Here is a 13,733-nt window from a genome sequence, read left to right on the forward strand (position 1 = left end):
TTTTAATTTTGTTTAAAGCATGGGATCTTTTAACAAAATTAGAATATAGCTTGAAAATCATTGTAAAAACCATGAAACTTAATTGTTAAAATTTTAAGTAGAAAAATATTAAAGAAGATATAACTATATACTTTAGTAAACAGGAAAAAACACACATGAAAGTTTCTTACTAAGTTTAAACAAGTATGATTTTTATACCTTCTCCATGTGTTTTACATTTAATGCAAAATATGCATACAGTTAAATTGAGGAAGCTATATTAATCTGTTTGCTAAAATGATGACTTTAGTTCTAAAATAATTAACATAAACCTTTTTGTGGGTAGTACTAGAGATTGAACTTAGGGATGCTTTACCAGTGAGCTACATCCCCAACCTTTTTAGTTTTTTAAAATTTTTGAGATAAGGTCTTAGGAAGTTTCTGAGACTGGCCTAGATCTGTGATCCTCCTGCCTCAGCCTCCTGAGTTGCTGGAATTATAGGCATGCACCACCATGCCTGGCTGATATGAACATATTTTAATAATTATGTGGAAGAACTAGTTGTCTCTGAAGGTGACTTGTGCTTCATAGCTATAAAATGATGACATTGTCTTCCTGGAGAATATTTGTTTTTCCCTCTCCATTAGAGTAGGAAGATCAGGAGAGAGAAGAAAGAAGTGCTCAACTCCAGCCTAAGCAAAGGGTTTCCAGACATTGAGATGTAAGGTAAAAACAAGGGACAAAGTAATTAATATCTCCCTGGTTTATACCTTCCTGGAAATCATCTGACACATCAAAGGACTGTTTCTAGCTATCCTAAATCTTGTGATTATGTTGAAATTCAAATTAAGTATTGAGCATTTCACATTTTGCTCTGGTAGTTTAGCCTCTTTCTGTCTCCCCCCACCCACCTCCCAACACATACACACACCTATGACATATTTATATTGCCTATGACATACACATACACATATGTACATACATACATACATACTGGGTATCGAACCCAACTTATGACTGATTTTTGTTCATGGATATAAAATGAATTACAGGTCAATAAAAGTTACCTATTAGGATAATAAAACTGGTTTCTTCGATCATTAATTTCATGAGTCACTCATTTTGGTTCAGATCATTTTTTTAAATGAACAATGTTTTTTTGGGTCATGAGTATAATTTTCTGTTTGTGAGGATATTAATTATGGTTTCTTGACCTTCTGTTCTCTGCATTGCCTCTAGTCCCTCAAGTTGCTTTCTTCCTGCTTGCATAGATCTTGTTCTTTCACACTAGGGGTTGGTGATCCTGGGATATCCATTTGTATTTATGTACTCTCTTGGAACTTGATACCTGCCATTTCTGGACTTTTTGGAAATCCTGCAGCCTGCTTGGTTTTCTCCTGAGTGGTGCCTCCTCGGAGGCATCTGATATTCTTTATGGCTCTGCTTACTCCTCCATTCTGCTTTCCATCTCCCACAGATTTGCTGACAACTCTTTCTTGCTTTGATGTCTTTCTAATTTGTGTTAATATTTGGATTTTGCCATTTTAAAATATTTTTATTTAAATTTTAGTTGTATTTCAGAAGGAAACAAAAGAAGCGTGTATGTGTAACCTGTCACCCTTAATCTGCATATCTTTATCCAACACACCACAACTCCAAGATGCATCTCAAGTTCCACACTTCTGATGAACACTTTTCCCTGTAACTCTAGATGCTATTATGTTCCCTGGTCCTTACCACAAAACAAACTATGCTTGTTTTCACTTCTTTGCCATAGATATTTTCTGTGGCCATGCAACTCAATTTTTTTTTCATCTTCCTTACTTATTTTTATAAGTTTAAAACACTTAAAACTTAAAGAATTATAATTTAACCCATTGCATTCAGTTTACTTACTTATTAAATACCATTGTGCACAAAGCACAATGTTGGTAGGTTGGTAATGACAGGCACTATCAAGACTGTCCTACAGGCACACAGTCTTGTGGGAGTAACATGAACTCAAATCACTATGAGATGTGATGTTGGCAGGGAAGAAGTGGGGAAGCCTGGCATGTTCCCTCAGTAGAAACTAAAAATTCCATAGGTGGGAGAGAACCAAGCTTCTTCAGGCCAGAAAAAGTTTAATTTCATGAAAACTTGGGATTTCTATAAACGAATCCCTCATCTGCTTGATGAGTGACTTCATTTTTGGCATAGTGATCATTTGACCCACCAGGTGGGCTGGTCTGTATGCTTCCTCCCCTACTGGGTAGCTAGAGAAGAGTGCCTGGCATGCAAGAAATGCTTCAAAAGTACTTTTAAATTAAGAAATGGGAAAGCACTTGACCTGCTTATACTTCCTAAAAACTAAATATAAAAGAATTTTTTTTTCTCTCCCCAATTTAGGTTTTCCTTGTTGCTGCTTAACTTGGAGGAATACTACTTTGAACAGCATACAGCTAATCATGTTCAGCACAGTGGTAGCCAGGAAGAAAGGTAGGAGAGCTCTGGAGGTTTGTGCACTAACATACCTTTCTGATGTCTGTTTTTGTTTTTGTTTTTTTTTTTTAAATGTAGGATCACATAGGATTTTTCTCTCTTCTTCTTAGGTAGAAATTAACAAGGAAATAGATTTATAAGTTACTGTCATAACTTTAAATATTTTTCAAAGCCAAAAGTGGTTCCTTCTAATTTTTCCAAACTTGCTAAACAGGACTCTGAAGTTACCCATTATTTTTTTCTTATACTTAATACAGTGTACTCTGTTCTTAATCATTGTGGTTATGGTGTTATAAAGGAATGATCATAAACAGTAAGACTGATATAAAATCAACTCTTTCAAAATGAATAAGTAATAATGTAGTTTTAACTAGAAGCAAAATCTTAATTTCTCCATGTTTTAGTAACTGTGGTTATGACTTTTAAAAGATTCTTCTTATTTGATCTTATCTTTAGAAAGCTTTCTATAAAAGTGCATAGTGAAGTTTTTTTTGTTTATTTTCCTTGTACAAGTTGTACTTCAGTGTCACCAAATTGCCAATGAGTTCTTTGCTAACACATTCTAAGGTTTAATTTTTTTTTTTTTTTTTTTTTTGGGGTTCTGGAGATACGAACCCAGGGCCTTGTGCTACCAAGGCAAGCACTCTACCGACTGAGCTATCTCCCCAGCCCCTGCTAACACATTCTATCTAATAAATACAGAAGGAATGATAACATTTCGATCCCTAATGAAATAATGGATCACACTAGGAGATCAGCAAACTATGGCCTATTGGCCAAATCTGATCCACTACTTCTAAATAAAATTTTACTGGAACACAGGGCCCATCCATTTGTTTGTATTGCATGCGTCTGACCTCTTCAACGTTAGAGGTGAATAGTTATAATGGAGATGTTCTAGTCTCCAAAGCCAGAGATACTATCTGGCTCGTCACAGAAGTTTGCCAACCTCTGATCTAGACAGTAATCTTCAATGGCTGCTGAAACCATTAGTAAGAAGTTTCTGAGAAATCTTATAATGGATATTATCCAGATGTACATCACCTGAGGCCTCCAGTATCTGCTGAAGCAAAGGCAATACCTGTGCCCCTCCTCTGAAATATTCTTATCAGAAGATCAGACCACAGTCTGATCAAGTCATTTAGTCTTACCAATAATTTCAAGGGAGTGCGTGGGTATAGGAAAACCATAGAGATGCATTCAGCAAAATTTATAGTATGAGAAAATTAGCTTAGATTAAGAGATGTGATATGAACTTATTTGGGATTTTATTTCAGCAAACTGTGAAGACATTCATACAATAGAAAAATCTGCTTTCTATTATAAAATACAAAAATATGAACACTGACTACGTACTTGATGAAATTAAGGAATTGTTATTAGTGCTTGGGAATGGGCTTTGTACACATGCTTAGCATGTACTCTACCACTGAGCTATGTTCTCAGTCCTAATTTTTAGGTGTGATAATGAAAGGCCATTTATTAAGAGTGTTTCCTGTGTGATTCATACTAAAGTATTTATGAATGAAGTGAATGACGTCAAGAATTTTCTCAGTAGTCCATGTGTTCAGTCAGCTTTCCATTTATTTAACAAACACTTGAGATATCAACTTACAAAGAGACAAGATTTTTTTTGGTTCACAATTTTAAAGGTTTCAGTTCATGACCAGCTTGCCCTGTTTTTTTGAGCCTGTGGTGGCACATCAGGGCAGGAACATGTGGCGGAAAAGGAGCTGGGGTGCCATTATCCCTTTAAAGGGCATGTCCCAGTGACCTGAAGACCTCTCACTAAGCCCCACCTCTAAGCTCCTTCCACCTCCCAGTAGTGCCTAGGGGGACCAAGCACATGGTCTTCTGAAGGACAGTTATCCAAACGTGGCAGTCCTGTCTATTCATGTTAGAAATTTCACAAGCTTTTTTTTTTTTTTTTTAAGTTACTATTGGGCAAGTTTGGGCATAAAAAGTAAATGCATGTAACAATATGAAAAAATTATATAAAATTTCAAAACCCTTTGAGGAAAAGGATTATAAAGAATCACAACCATCAGTGTGATGGGCCTTCTCATCCATTCAATGCATATGTATTGAACACTGAAGAGAGAAAGCTAAATAAATACTTCCTTCCCACAGAAGAACAGGGAGTTTTACTCTGGTGGTGCTGGTGGGAGATCTGAGGAAGCAGCATTATCAGACCATAAGCCTTGTTTCCCTTTGTGATTATCTTCTTTGCATATCAACAGGTCCTTATATAGAAATTTGGATATACAGTTGTTCCCCAGAATCTACAAGGGATTAATTCCTGGACTCCCACAGATGCCGGAATCTTTAGATGTCCTCCTACGTACTTTAAATCATCTCTAGATTACTTATAATAACCTAAGTATAGAGCTGACACATCACTTCATTCTCATGGATTCAGTGTAGTACTAGGTACATGGCAAATTCAAGTTTCGCCTTTTGGAACTTGCTGGAATTATTAAAAGAATTTTTTTCCTCTAAGATGGATTGGATATGTAGATTCAGAACCTCAGATATGGAGGGCTTCTGTTAAGTTAGGGAGATGAGAGAGCCCTGGGATGGGCAAAGCAAGAGGGTTGACCAGGACACCAAGAAATAGCCAGAGAAAAATTCCAAATGTAATGGAAGTTATTTTAAAGAACCTGAGATTTTTAAAATTCTACTTGTAGACAAAATGTACTATTGGAAACTGATCTTAAGGTGATTTCTATATATTAGTTTTCCAGTATCTTCTCATTCACATTCTGACTACATAATAAGCCATTGTCTTGGTTTGATCATTGATAAGTCATCCAAACAATAAATGAAAATAAAATTTATAGTTTTTTATTATCTTCTGGCAAGTGATACTTGTTAGCCAAAACTAACAACTGCCTCTAAAATGTGTGAGCATGTTTCTTTCTAGAACTTATTGAAAACACATAAATGTCAAGAAAATATGAAAATGGTAAAGTCCATAACTGATTTACTTGATATCATAGTAGTAGATGGATAGATTTAAAAGCATTTATTATCATGGAACAGATTTTTTTTCCCTCAATTCTTCCATACCCCAAAATCTCTGCAATAGGCATTTTATGTGCTGAATTTAAACTCTATATTTTTGTATGACTTTAAATTAAAAATACCTTTTCCTAATCAATTTTAGATATTTAATATTACCTTCTGAATTGGTCTTTTGACTATAGAGAATTTACTGAAGATATGATAGAGTCAGTATTTATTAACCTTTCTGGTCCTTAGTTTCTCTTGTAGAATAGCTGTGAGGACCAAATAAGGTAATAAAAATAGCAGGTATGATACAGTGCTCAACAGATGAAACCATAATTTAAAAGTGTACAGATTTATCTAACATCTAAGGGGGTAGAGATATTTTTTATACCCTGCCATATCTTCTCTAATTGTGTTATTGAACCTTTATTGGCTGATGACTTAGAAACCTGTTTTCTACTTAAAATGTATCATGATTATTTTGGGACTCTTGTTATATTCATTAAGTAATATCTTCTATTTTAATTTCCAGGAAAATCAGAGGCTCCTTAAAAATATGTTCAAAATCAGTGATTTTTGAACCAGATGCAATATCCCAACCTATAATTAAGGTAAACATATTCTAAGTGTGAACAGAAACATTCCTGGGTTTTGTGTATTTTACCTTTGCTTATTTTTATAATATTTTTTCTCAATTTTATCTAGATTCCTTTGAGAGATTGTATAAAGATAGGAAAACATGGAGAAAATGGAGCCAATAGACACTTTGCCAAGTATGTCCTCTTCATTAACTGTTTATCTTTTAGTTTAATCAAAGAGTTTTATATATCTGATAACTTTTATCTGTATTTTAGGACAAAATCTGGGGGTATTTCACTCATTTTCAGTCAGGTAAGAAGCACCTAGTAAATATTTTTTTCTAACTTTTATGAACACTTATATATATATATATATTTGTGTGGTTTCTTTTCACATTATGAAATTATTTTTTTGTAGAAATGTTACCATTAGGATATATGTGTAAATACTTCTAAAATTTAGTCATTGAAGAAAACTTTTTAAGGATGTGTTCTCCAACAGGATCCTTGATGTTTTCTAGGTGTGTAATATCTGTAGGCTTAGGGTTTTGTCCTCAGGTGCTTAGTCAATGTGGGTAGATTGAAAGAAGAGTTCCTCCTTAACCTTGTAGCCTTTGAGAAGGCGGAAGGCCAGTAAGAGTTGGTCACATGAATAGCTCAGGCTGACTCAGGACAGCCCAGGCATGACTCAGGAGGTGTCATCTTGTATCATCATGACTGTTGGGGTCATGGTCTTTTGTTGATTCTGAATTTATTCTGAATTCTTTATGTACCCATTATTGTGCTCAATATAGGTGCTCAGTACAGTACTGGTATTACAAGAGATTAAAACCTGTATATGTTTTGTATTGATGTCATATGATTAGCGAGTAGATTTTCTTTAAAGTTGTAAATGAAAAGGGAGTAGAGATCTACCACTTTCTTTGGGTTCTGGATTTCTTCTTCACCTTAAAATGAAACATTAGCTGTGCTGCCTCAATTCTGCAGGGCTCTAGTTCTTTGAGGTGTGGAAGTGTTCAGAGAAAGATCATTCTGTGATCAAGTAAGTTTCAGAAAAGCTAAACAAAGACAGATTTGTTTCAGGACCCCACTCAAAGGCTCACCTAAGACAGTGTGGGGAGTCTTGGGGAGGCGACTGAGGAGAGAGAGTGACCCTACCAGTCCTTGGATCACTGAACCCTTTGGTTCATGGGACACTGTTTATTGTGTGTTGAAATTTATTTTATGAAATCTAAGAGATTTCAGATTAGATGATTTTCTGTGTCTGTCTTCCATGAGGCTATTAATTTTAAGGAAGAAAATATTTTGTGAGCTCCTTTTTTTTTTTTTTTTTTTTTTTTTTTTTTTTTTTTTGGTGCTGGGGATTGAACCCAGGGCCTTGTGCATGTGAGGCAAGCACTCTACCAACTGAGCTACATCCCCAGTCCTTTTGTGAGCTCCTTGACTACTTCTTTTATTTATTTATTTTGTAGTACTAGGGATTGAATCTGGGACACTCTACCTCTGAGCTACTTCCCCAGTCCTTTTCATTTTTATTTTTATTTTGAGATATAGTCTCAAACGGGGAACTTGAAATCCTCACACCTGAGCCTCCTGAGTGGCTGGAATTATAGACCTACACTACCACGCTGGAAACTTCATGTTATTTTACTGGCCTAAGTGAATACAGTTTTTCTACTGTTTTGAGAAGCTGCTGTTAATTCTGGTCCACCCCTGTGTTCTCATATCTATTTATCTTACTACTTTATGACCCTATTTTTTAACATCTAAATTTGGAAGAGTTATTTTATCACTTGAAAGTAGGATTTCCATTATAAAACTTTGATTTTAGTTACTTTAGCAAAATTTTACTAACTTTGGACTTATAATAAAGTCCCCAAATCTGTTACACATTTTTAATAGTTTTTAGAAGCGATCTCAAACCAACCTGAAATCAGTCTAACATCAAGGGGCACCTGGACACAAAGCTACTCTTTTGAGTATTAAACTTGCCATGGTAAGTACACAACCAGGCAACTTTTCTGTTTTCTGATTACTTCCTGGGTCATAGGCTCTCATAAATATGCTATGGTGCTTTAGATTTAGAGTTTTGCTTCCAGATGTTTTTGGTGCTGTTAAAATAACAAAGGGTGTATGTTATGTAAGTATTAGTTTTAACTGATGCATTCAGTAAATATGCAGGGCCCCAGATAGAAGATAGAACAAGATATCCAAAGCCTCTCTCTCTCTCTCTCCATGAATTATTCTTTTCAATGGGAGAGACTAATACTAAGCAAGTATTTCCTCCAGTGTCAGGTAGGGATAAATATTATGAAGAAAATGAAAGCAGGACCAAAGAATAGAAGGTGTGGGAGAATATTACTGTGAGTGGTCAGCAATGCCTCCCTGAGAAGGTACCACTTGACTAGACTCCCAAAGGCAGGAAGGAGGGAGCTATGGGACTATCTTGAGCAGAGCGTTCCAGGTGTAGAGAGTGGTGGTGAGGAACCATGAGGTGTCCATGGAGCAGGAGGGTGTGTGTGCTGGGTGGCAGGAGTTGAGAAGCACGCTCAGAGGGAGAATGGAGCTGGGGCTGGAGCCATGGTAATGCTTTAAGGTTTTAGAATAAAGGGAAAAGAAGAAAACCTACTGGAGAACTAAAAGAGAAGAGTCAAAATCTGATTTGTACATAAACTAAGTCTCTTTAGAGACTGGGCGGAGAACAAGCTATACAAGGGCAAGTTGGGGGACCCTTGGAGGTGTTCAGAAACTCAGTCTTTTGGGTCAAGATGGTGACTGTTGGTCTTTGAATATATTCTGAAGAAAAACCTAACAGATGTGCCAATAGATTAGTGGCAGAGTATATAGCAGAACAATCAGGAAGAACTCCAGTAGGTGCATAGTGGTACCTTTTATTGAGATAAAGAAGTCTGGGGAAAAACAGGCATGGTTTAGAATGTGAGTTTTGAGATGCCTAACAGACCTTCAAGAGAAGTCCAGTAGGTTTTAGGATACATTTGTCTGGGTTTTGGAGAGGAAACTGAGGTTAGAAAGATAAGTGAAGGAGTTGAAAATTTCCAGATAGTACTGCTGCTTCTTTTTTTTTTTTTTTTTTTTTCTTTTCTTTTCTTTGGTACCAGGGATTGAACTCAGGGTCACTTAACCACTGAACCACATCCCCAGTCCTTTCCTTTTTTTTATATTTGATTTTGAGACAGGGTCTCTCTGAGTAGCTCAGGACCTCACCAATATTCTGATGATGGCCTTGAACTTGCGATCCTCCTTCCTCAGCCTCCTGAGCTACTGGGATTATGGGTGGGCACTGTGTCTGTATCCAGATAGTCATTAAACCCTGGGAATAGAGATTTGCCTGGGAATAGAGAATGGACAGAGAGGTCCAAGGACTAGGGCCCTGCTGCTCTCTAGCATTAGAGGTTGGGAAGGTGGTGTGGGGAAGGGGCAGGGAGAGGGGTGCAACAGGAGGCAGTGTCCTGCAAGCCTAGTGGAAATGCCATCAGCTCTGTCATGTGCTCTGAGGAGAGCTAAGGTAGACTGGCAAACCCACTGTTGGATTTGGTGCATGGAGATTTTGTTCACCTTTTGTGACCACTGAAGAAGTGGTTTCTACCATGGTAGTGTGGCTGGGTGAAAACCTGTCATGGACCCAAGGAAAGGTACAGGAAGCTCTTGCAAAGTTTTGCTATAAAAAGGAACAGAAATAGCCAGAGGAGGATGTGAGACCAAGCAGGGTTGGTTACCTGTGATTTGTGTAAAATGGGAAAGGGTGCAGTGTATAATCACACACTTGCAGAATGACTCACAGGTAGAGGGGTGGGGTCAGCATTCTGTGCCCCAGGAGAGCAGCTGACATTTGAGAGCCCAGGCAGTCCCTCCACTGTCTCTGGGAGGACAGGCTGGGACAGGGTACAGGTGCAAGGAGTCAGTGCTCTGATGAATGGTATTGCTTGTTCTACATAATTATCAATGCATTGTGTGAGAACTGGTGGCCTGCTGAAAACACTATTAATTTTTGTTAATGTATTTCATACCACAGTGACTTTGTTTTACCCACTTCTTAGAAAACTCAGTGCTTATATTAGCTTCCTTCTGTCTGCTTTGTTAATTGGTACAAATAACAACATTCATAAAGAATCTTAGATATTCATCTATTCAGTAATTGTTATTTCCTTGTTATCTTGATGATTCTCTTTTTAATTTAATATTTGTTATTTTAATATCTGAACTTTAAAACCATACAAGTATTAATGCAGTGCTTTCATAAATAGAGATTATGTAATGATGATTTAAAGTATTCTATTCATAATTTTGTAATTTATAGTTAATCTTTATCGTAAAAAATTTTGGTTATTATTTCAAAAGTATTGACTTGTCTTCCTCAGGTGTATTTTATTAAAGAACATAATATTGTTGCACCATATAAAATAGAAAGGGTAAGTAAAATTTTTCATGTATTCCCAACAATTTATGTAGTGATTTTCAGTACTAAGATTTTGTGACTTGATTAGCATCTTTAATCAAATATAACAATATTGGATACTTAAAAGTTTATTACCAGTTATAACAAAATTACCCAAGGGAGGCACAGACTTTAATCCAAGAGAATTCATTTGACATCAAAAAATAAATATGCCTATAAGAGGGAGAGCTTAAATGATTAGATTAGAAATTAAATCAAAATATGGATCATTTATAAAAGTATTTACTGGACTTCACTGAGAATTTATTTGCTAATACATTACTAAAAATATTTTTAAATATGAGAAATGTTTATTTACAAGTTATAAAATACCCTTCTTTGAAAACTCAGTTATAACTTACAAATACTCTTAATTGGGTTGAAGCTATGAGTAGACTTGAATACAACATCTGTTTCCTCAGGAATTTTCAAGTGAGCTTAGGTATTTCATTGAACTCTTCTGTATTTTAATTCTTTATACTTCAGCTTAATATATGTTAAAGAGATAACTGGCTAAAAGAGAGTGTTTACAGGAGTTAGGAACAGGGCCAGTGGATAGCACCTCAACACATTGACAAAAACCTCCAGAGAAGTGGAACACCCAAACCCCAAATAGAGAACCCCTCCCTGCGGTGCTGTCTCTCTTAAAGGCTCTCCCGAGACCCACCTCAAGTGCAAGCTGCACAGTTATACATATATGTATTAGGGTTCTCTAGAGAAACAGAACCAATAGGATGTATGTATATGTATGTATGTGCATTAGTACATACATGAATGCATAGTGTGTGTGTGTGTGTGTGTGTGTGTGAGGAGATTGAGATTATTATAAGGAATTGACTCATATGGTTGTAGAGGTTGAAAGGCACAGACCCAGGAGAGCCATCCATGTAAGTTCTACTTTGAGTTTGAGTCCTAGTCTGAAGACAGGACATCACCAATATCCTAGCTTGAAGACAGAGGAAAAAATTTTTTTTCTACTTAGCCTTTTATTTTATTCAGGTCCTCAGCAGATTGGAGGAGGCTCACCCACATTGGGGAGGTTAATCTGCTTTACTAAGTTTACTAATTCAAATGTTTATCTCATTCAAAAATTCTTCAGAGAGACATCCAGAGACAATGTTTAATAAAATATTTTGGCATTCTATGGCCTAATCTCATTGGCAAATAAAATTACCTATCACAATATATAAACACCCAATCTCAGAGTACCTAATCATATGAATTGATCAACAGATTAATAACAGATTTCAGTATGGGTAGAACACCGAGTAGAACATCTAGATAGAACATCAGTGAGGAAACAGAAGACGAGAAGCACTGTAGACCAAATGGACCTGGCAGACACACACAGAACATTCTACCCAACAGCAGCAGAACACACATTCTTCTCAAGCTCGTGGGACATTCCCAGGACAGATCATATGTTAGGTCACAAAACAAGTCTTAAGAATTTAAGATGATTGAAATATCACTTATCCTTTCCACCCACAATGGAATGAAACTAGAAATAATAGCAGAAAGCTGGGAAGTTCACAGATATATGGCAATTAAACAACATGCTGTCAGCCAACCAGTGAATCAAATAAGAAATCAAAAGAGAAATTACGAAGTATTTTAAGACAAGTAAGAACAAAACAACATACACAACAACGGATGGGAGCAAAACAGTATTGAGGGAAGTTCATAAGATAAATACCTACGTTAAAAAAGAAGACAGATCTCAGAATAAAAATCCTAACTACACATCAAGGAATTAGAACAAGAAGGGAAGAGTAAACCCAAAGTTAGCAGAAGGCAGGAAGTAATAAAATAGCAGCAAATCCAGGGTGAGGCAGAAATAGGCAGAATTTAGCAGGTGTTGTACAAATGACCTTAATGTCACAGGGTTGACATGCTCCTCCTCCTCTGATGTTTTGATATCTTCCCCTTTATGTTAGGGCAAAATGGAATATGTCTTTGAATTGGATGTTTCAGGAAAAGTGGAAGATGTGGTGGAGACACTGCTTCAGGTAAGCCAATGACTTAGCCACTCCCTGGAAGGAGAACTCAAAGCAAACTGAGGCAGAAACTATTTTTTATTAAAATTACGTATTTCCCTATTATCCAAACAGCAATCTCTTTTCTATATACCTGGCAGATTTATTTGAATATGTAGAATGTGCAAACTGTCTATTAGGAAGTAGCCATGAATATATACAAAATAATCTGGGCTATCACCAAGTAATAGAATAATTAGTGTATTTTGTTGCTTCTAAAGAAATACTCCATGCCACCTGAAAAAAAAAAAAAACTGATCGTGTGTATTTATGATATTGTAGCTTCACAGAGCATCCTGCCTTGACAAACTGGGCGACCAAACTGCCATGGTGAGTGTTCCCATTAGCGTCTGTGTGAATTACCTTGTGTTGATATGTTACTCATAAGTACTTAACGTTGATGATTTTTAATGGTTCTCTTCTCATAGATAACAGCTATCTTGCAGTCACGTCTGGCTAGGACATCATTTGACAAAAACAGGTATGTTTTTAATAATTTTGTTTCCTGGTTAGAAAAGCAGTGGACATTGTCATCTATAGACCTCACTGAGCATGTCCAAGATTGATAATGTCATTGTCATCTCACCCCAAACCTGCCCACCCTAGGGGATGCACCAGTCCCAGTTGAGGAGGAATTTGGGGACTTCCTCCACTCTTCACACTTAACATGTCAGTGAGCCGTGTTCATTATGCTCCCTGATCTCTTCAGTATGTCCACTGTGTCTTCACCCTATGGTTGCCCCTGTTTAGGCCACCTTGACCTCCACCCAGAGTACCTTCACAGCTCTTAGTCCATTTGCCTGACTCAAGTCTTCCCTCTTTATTTGTCCTCTAACCTGGACCTAATGTCATTTTAAATGATGCTATTTCTGAAGGACTTAATTAATCATATCGCTTGCCTGCTTATAGTTCTTCAAGACTCTCCAGGCCTTCAGGATGAGTCTAAACACCTCACTGTGGGCCCAACTCTTAGGGGCCAGTTCATTTTTCTGTTCCTAGTAGCTAATTGCTTTTGAGCTCTGGGCTCTAGCTGTTTGCATTATGTAAAGTTCCTGTCGTCCTTGCTCTTGTTCCCTCTTGCTTAGAACATACACATTCCTCTTTTGCACATAGCTTTCTCGCTTTTCTGATTTCAGTTTAGATATCAGTTTTTCTAGAAAGTCTTTCTTGACCCCTCAAGTTGCTTTAAGTAC

At 36.7% G+C, this 13,733-nt stretch overlaps 1 protein-coding gene across 3 annotated transcripts in view; it reads left to right on the forward strand.

The window, feature by feature from the left end:
* Nsmaf (neutral sphingomyelinase activation associated factor) overlaps positions 1-13,733 on the forward strand; it is a 52,280-nt gene that overhangs the window by 11,734 nt on the left and 26,813 nt on the right. For 2 of the 3 annotated variants that reach the window (XM_047516260.1, XM_047516250.1), the window contains exons 2-9: positions 2,369-2,458; positions 6,003-6,081; positions 6,176-6,243; positions 6,325-6,361; positions 10,428-10,478; positions 12,442-12,513; positions 12,823-12,870; positions 12,969-13,021. In XM_047516260.1, the coding sequence (XP_047372216.1) occupies positions 2,369-2,458; positions 6,003-6,081; positions 6,176-6,243; positions 6,325-6,361; positions 10,428-10,478; positions 12,442-12,513; positions 12,823-12,870; positions 12,969-13,021 (498 nt within the window). Of the gene's footprint in view, positions 1-2,368; positions 2,459-6,002; positions 6,082-6,175; positions 6,244-6,324; positions 6,362-7,950; positions 8,045-10,427; positions 10,479-12,441; positions 12,514-12,822; positions 12,871-12,968; positions 13,022-13,733 lie in introns of those variants that run through there. The other variant, XM_047516268.1, reaches the window with a different exon arrangement.

Source organism: Sciurus carolinensis, chromosome 1 (assembly GCF_902686445.1).
Source record: "Sciurus carolinensis chromosome 1, mSciCar1.2, whole genome shotgun sequence".
Lineage (NCBI taxonomy): Eukaryota > Metazoa > Chordata > Mammalia > Rodentia > Sciuridae > Sciurus > Sciurus carolinensis.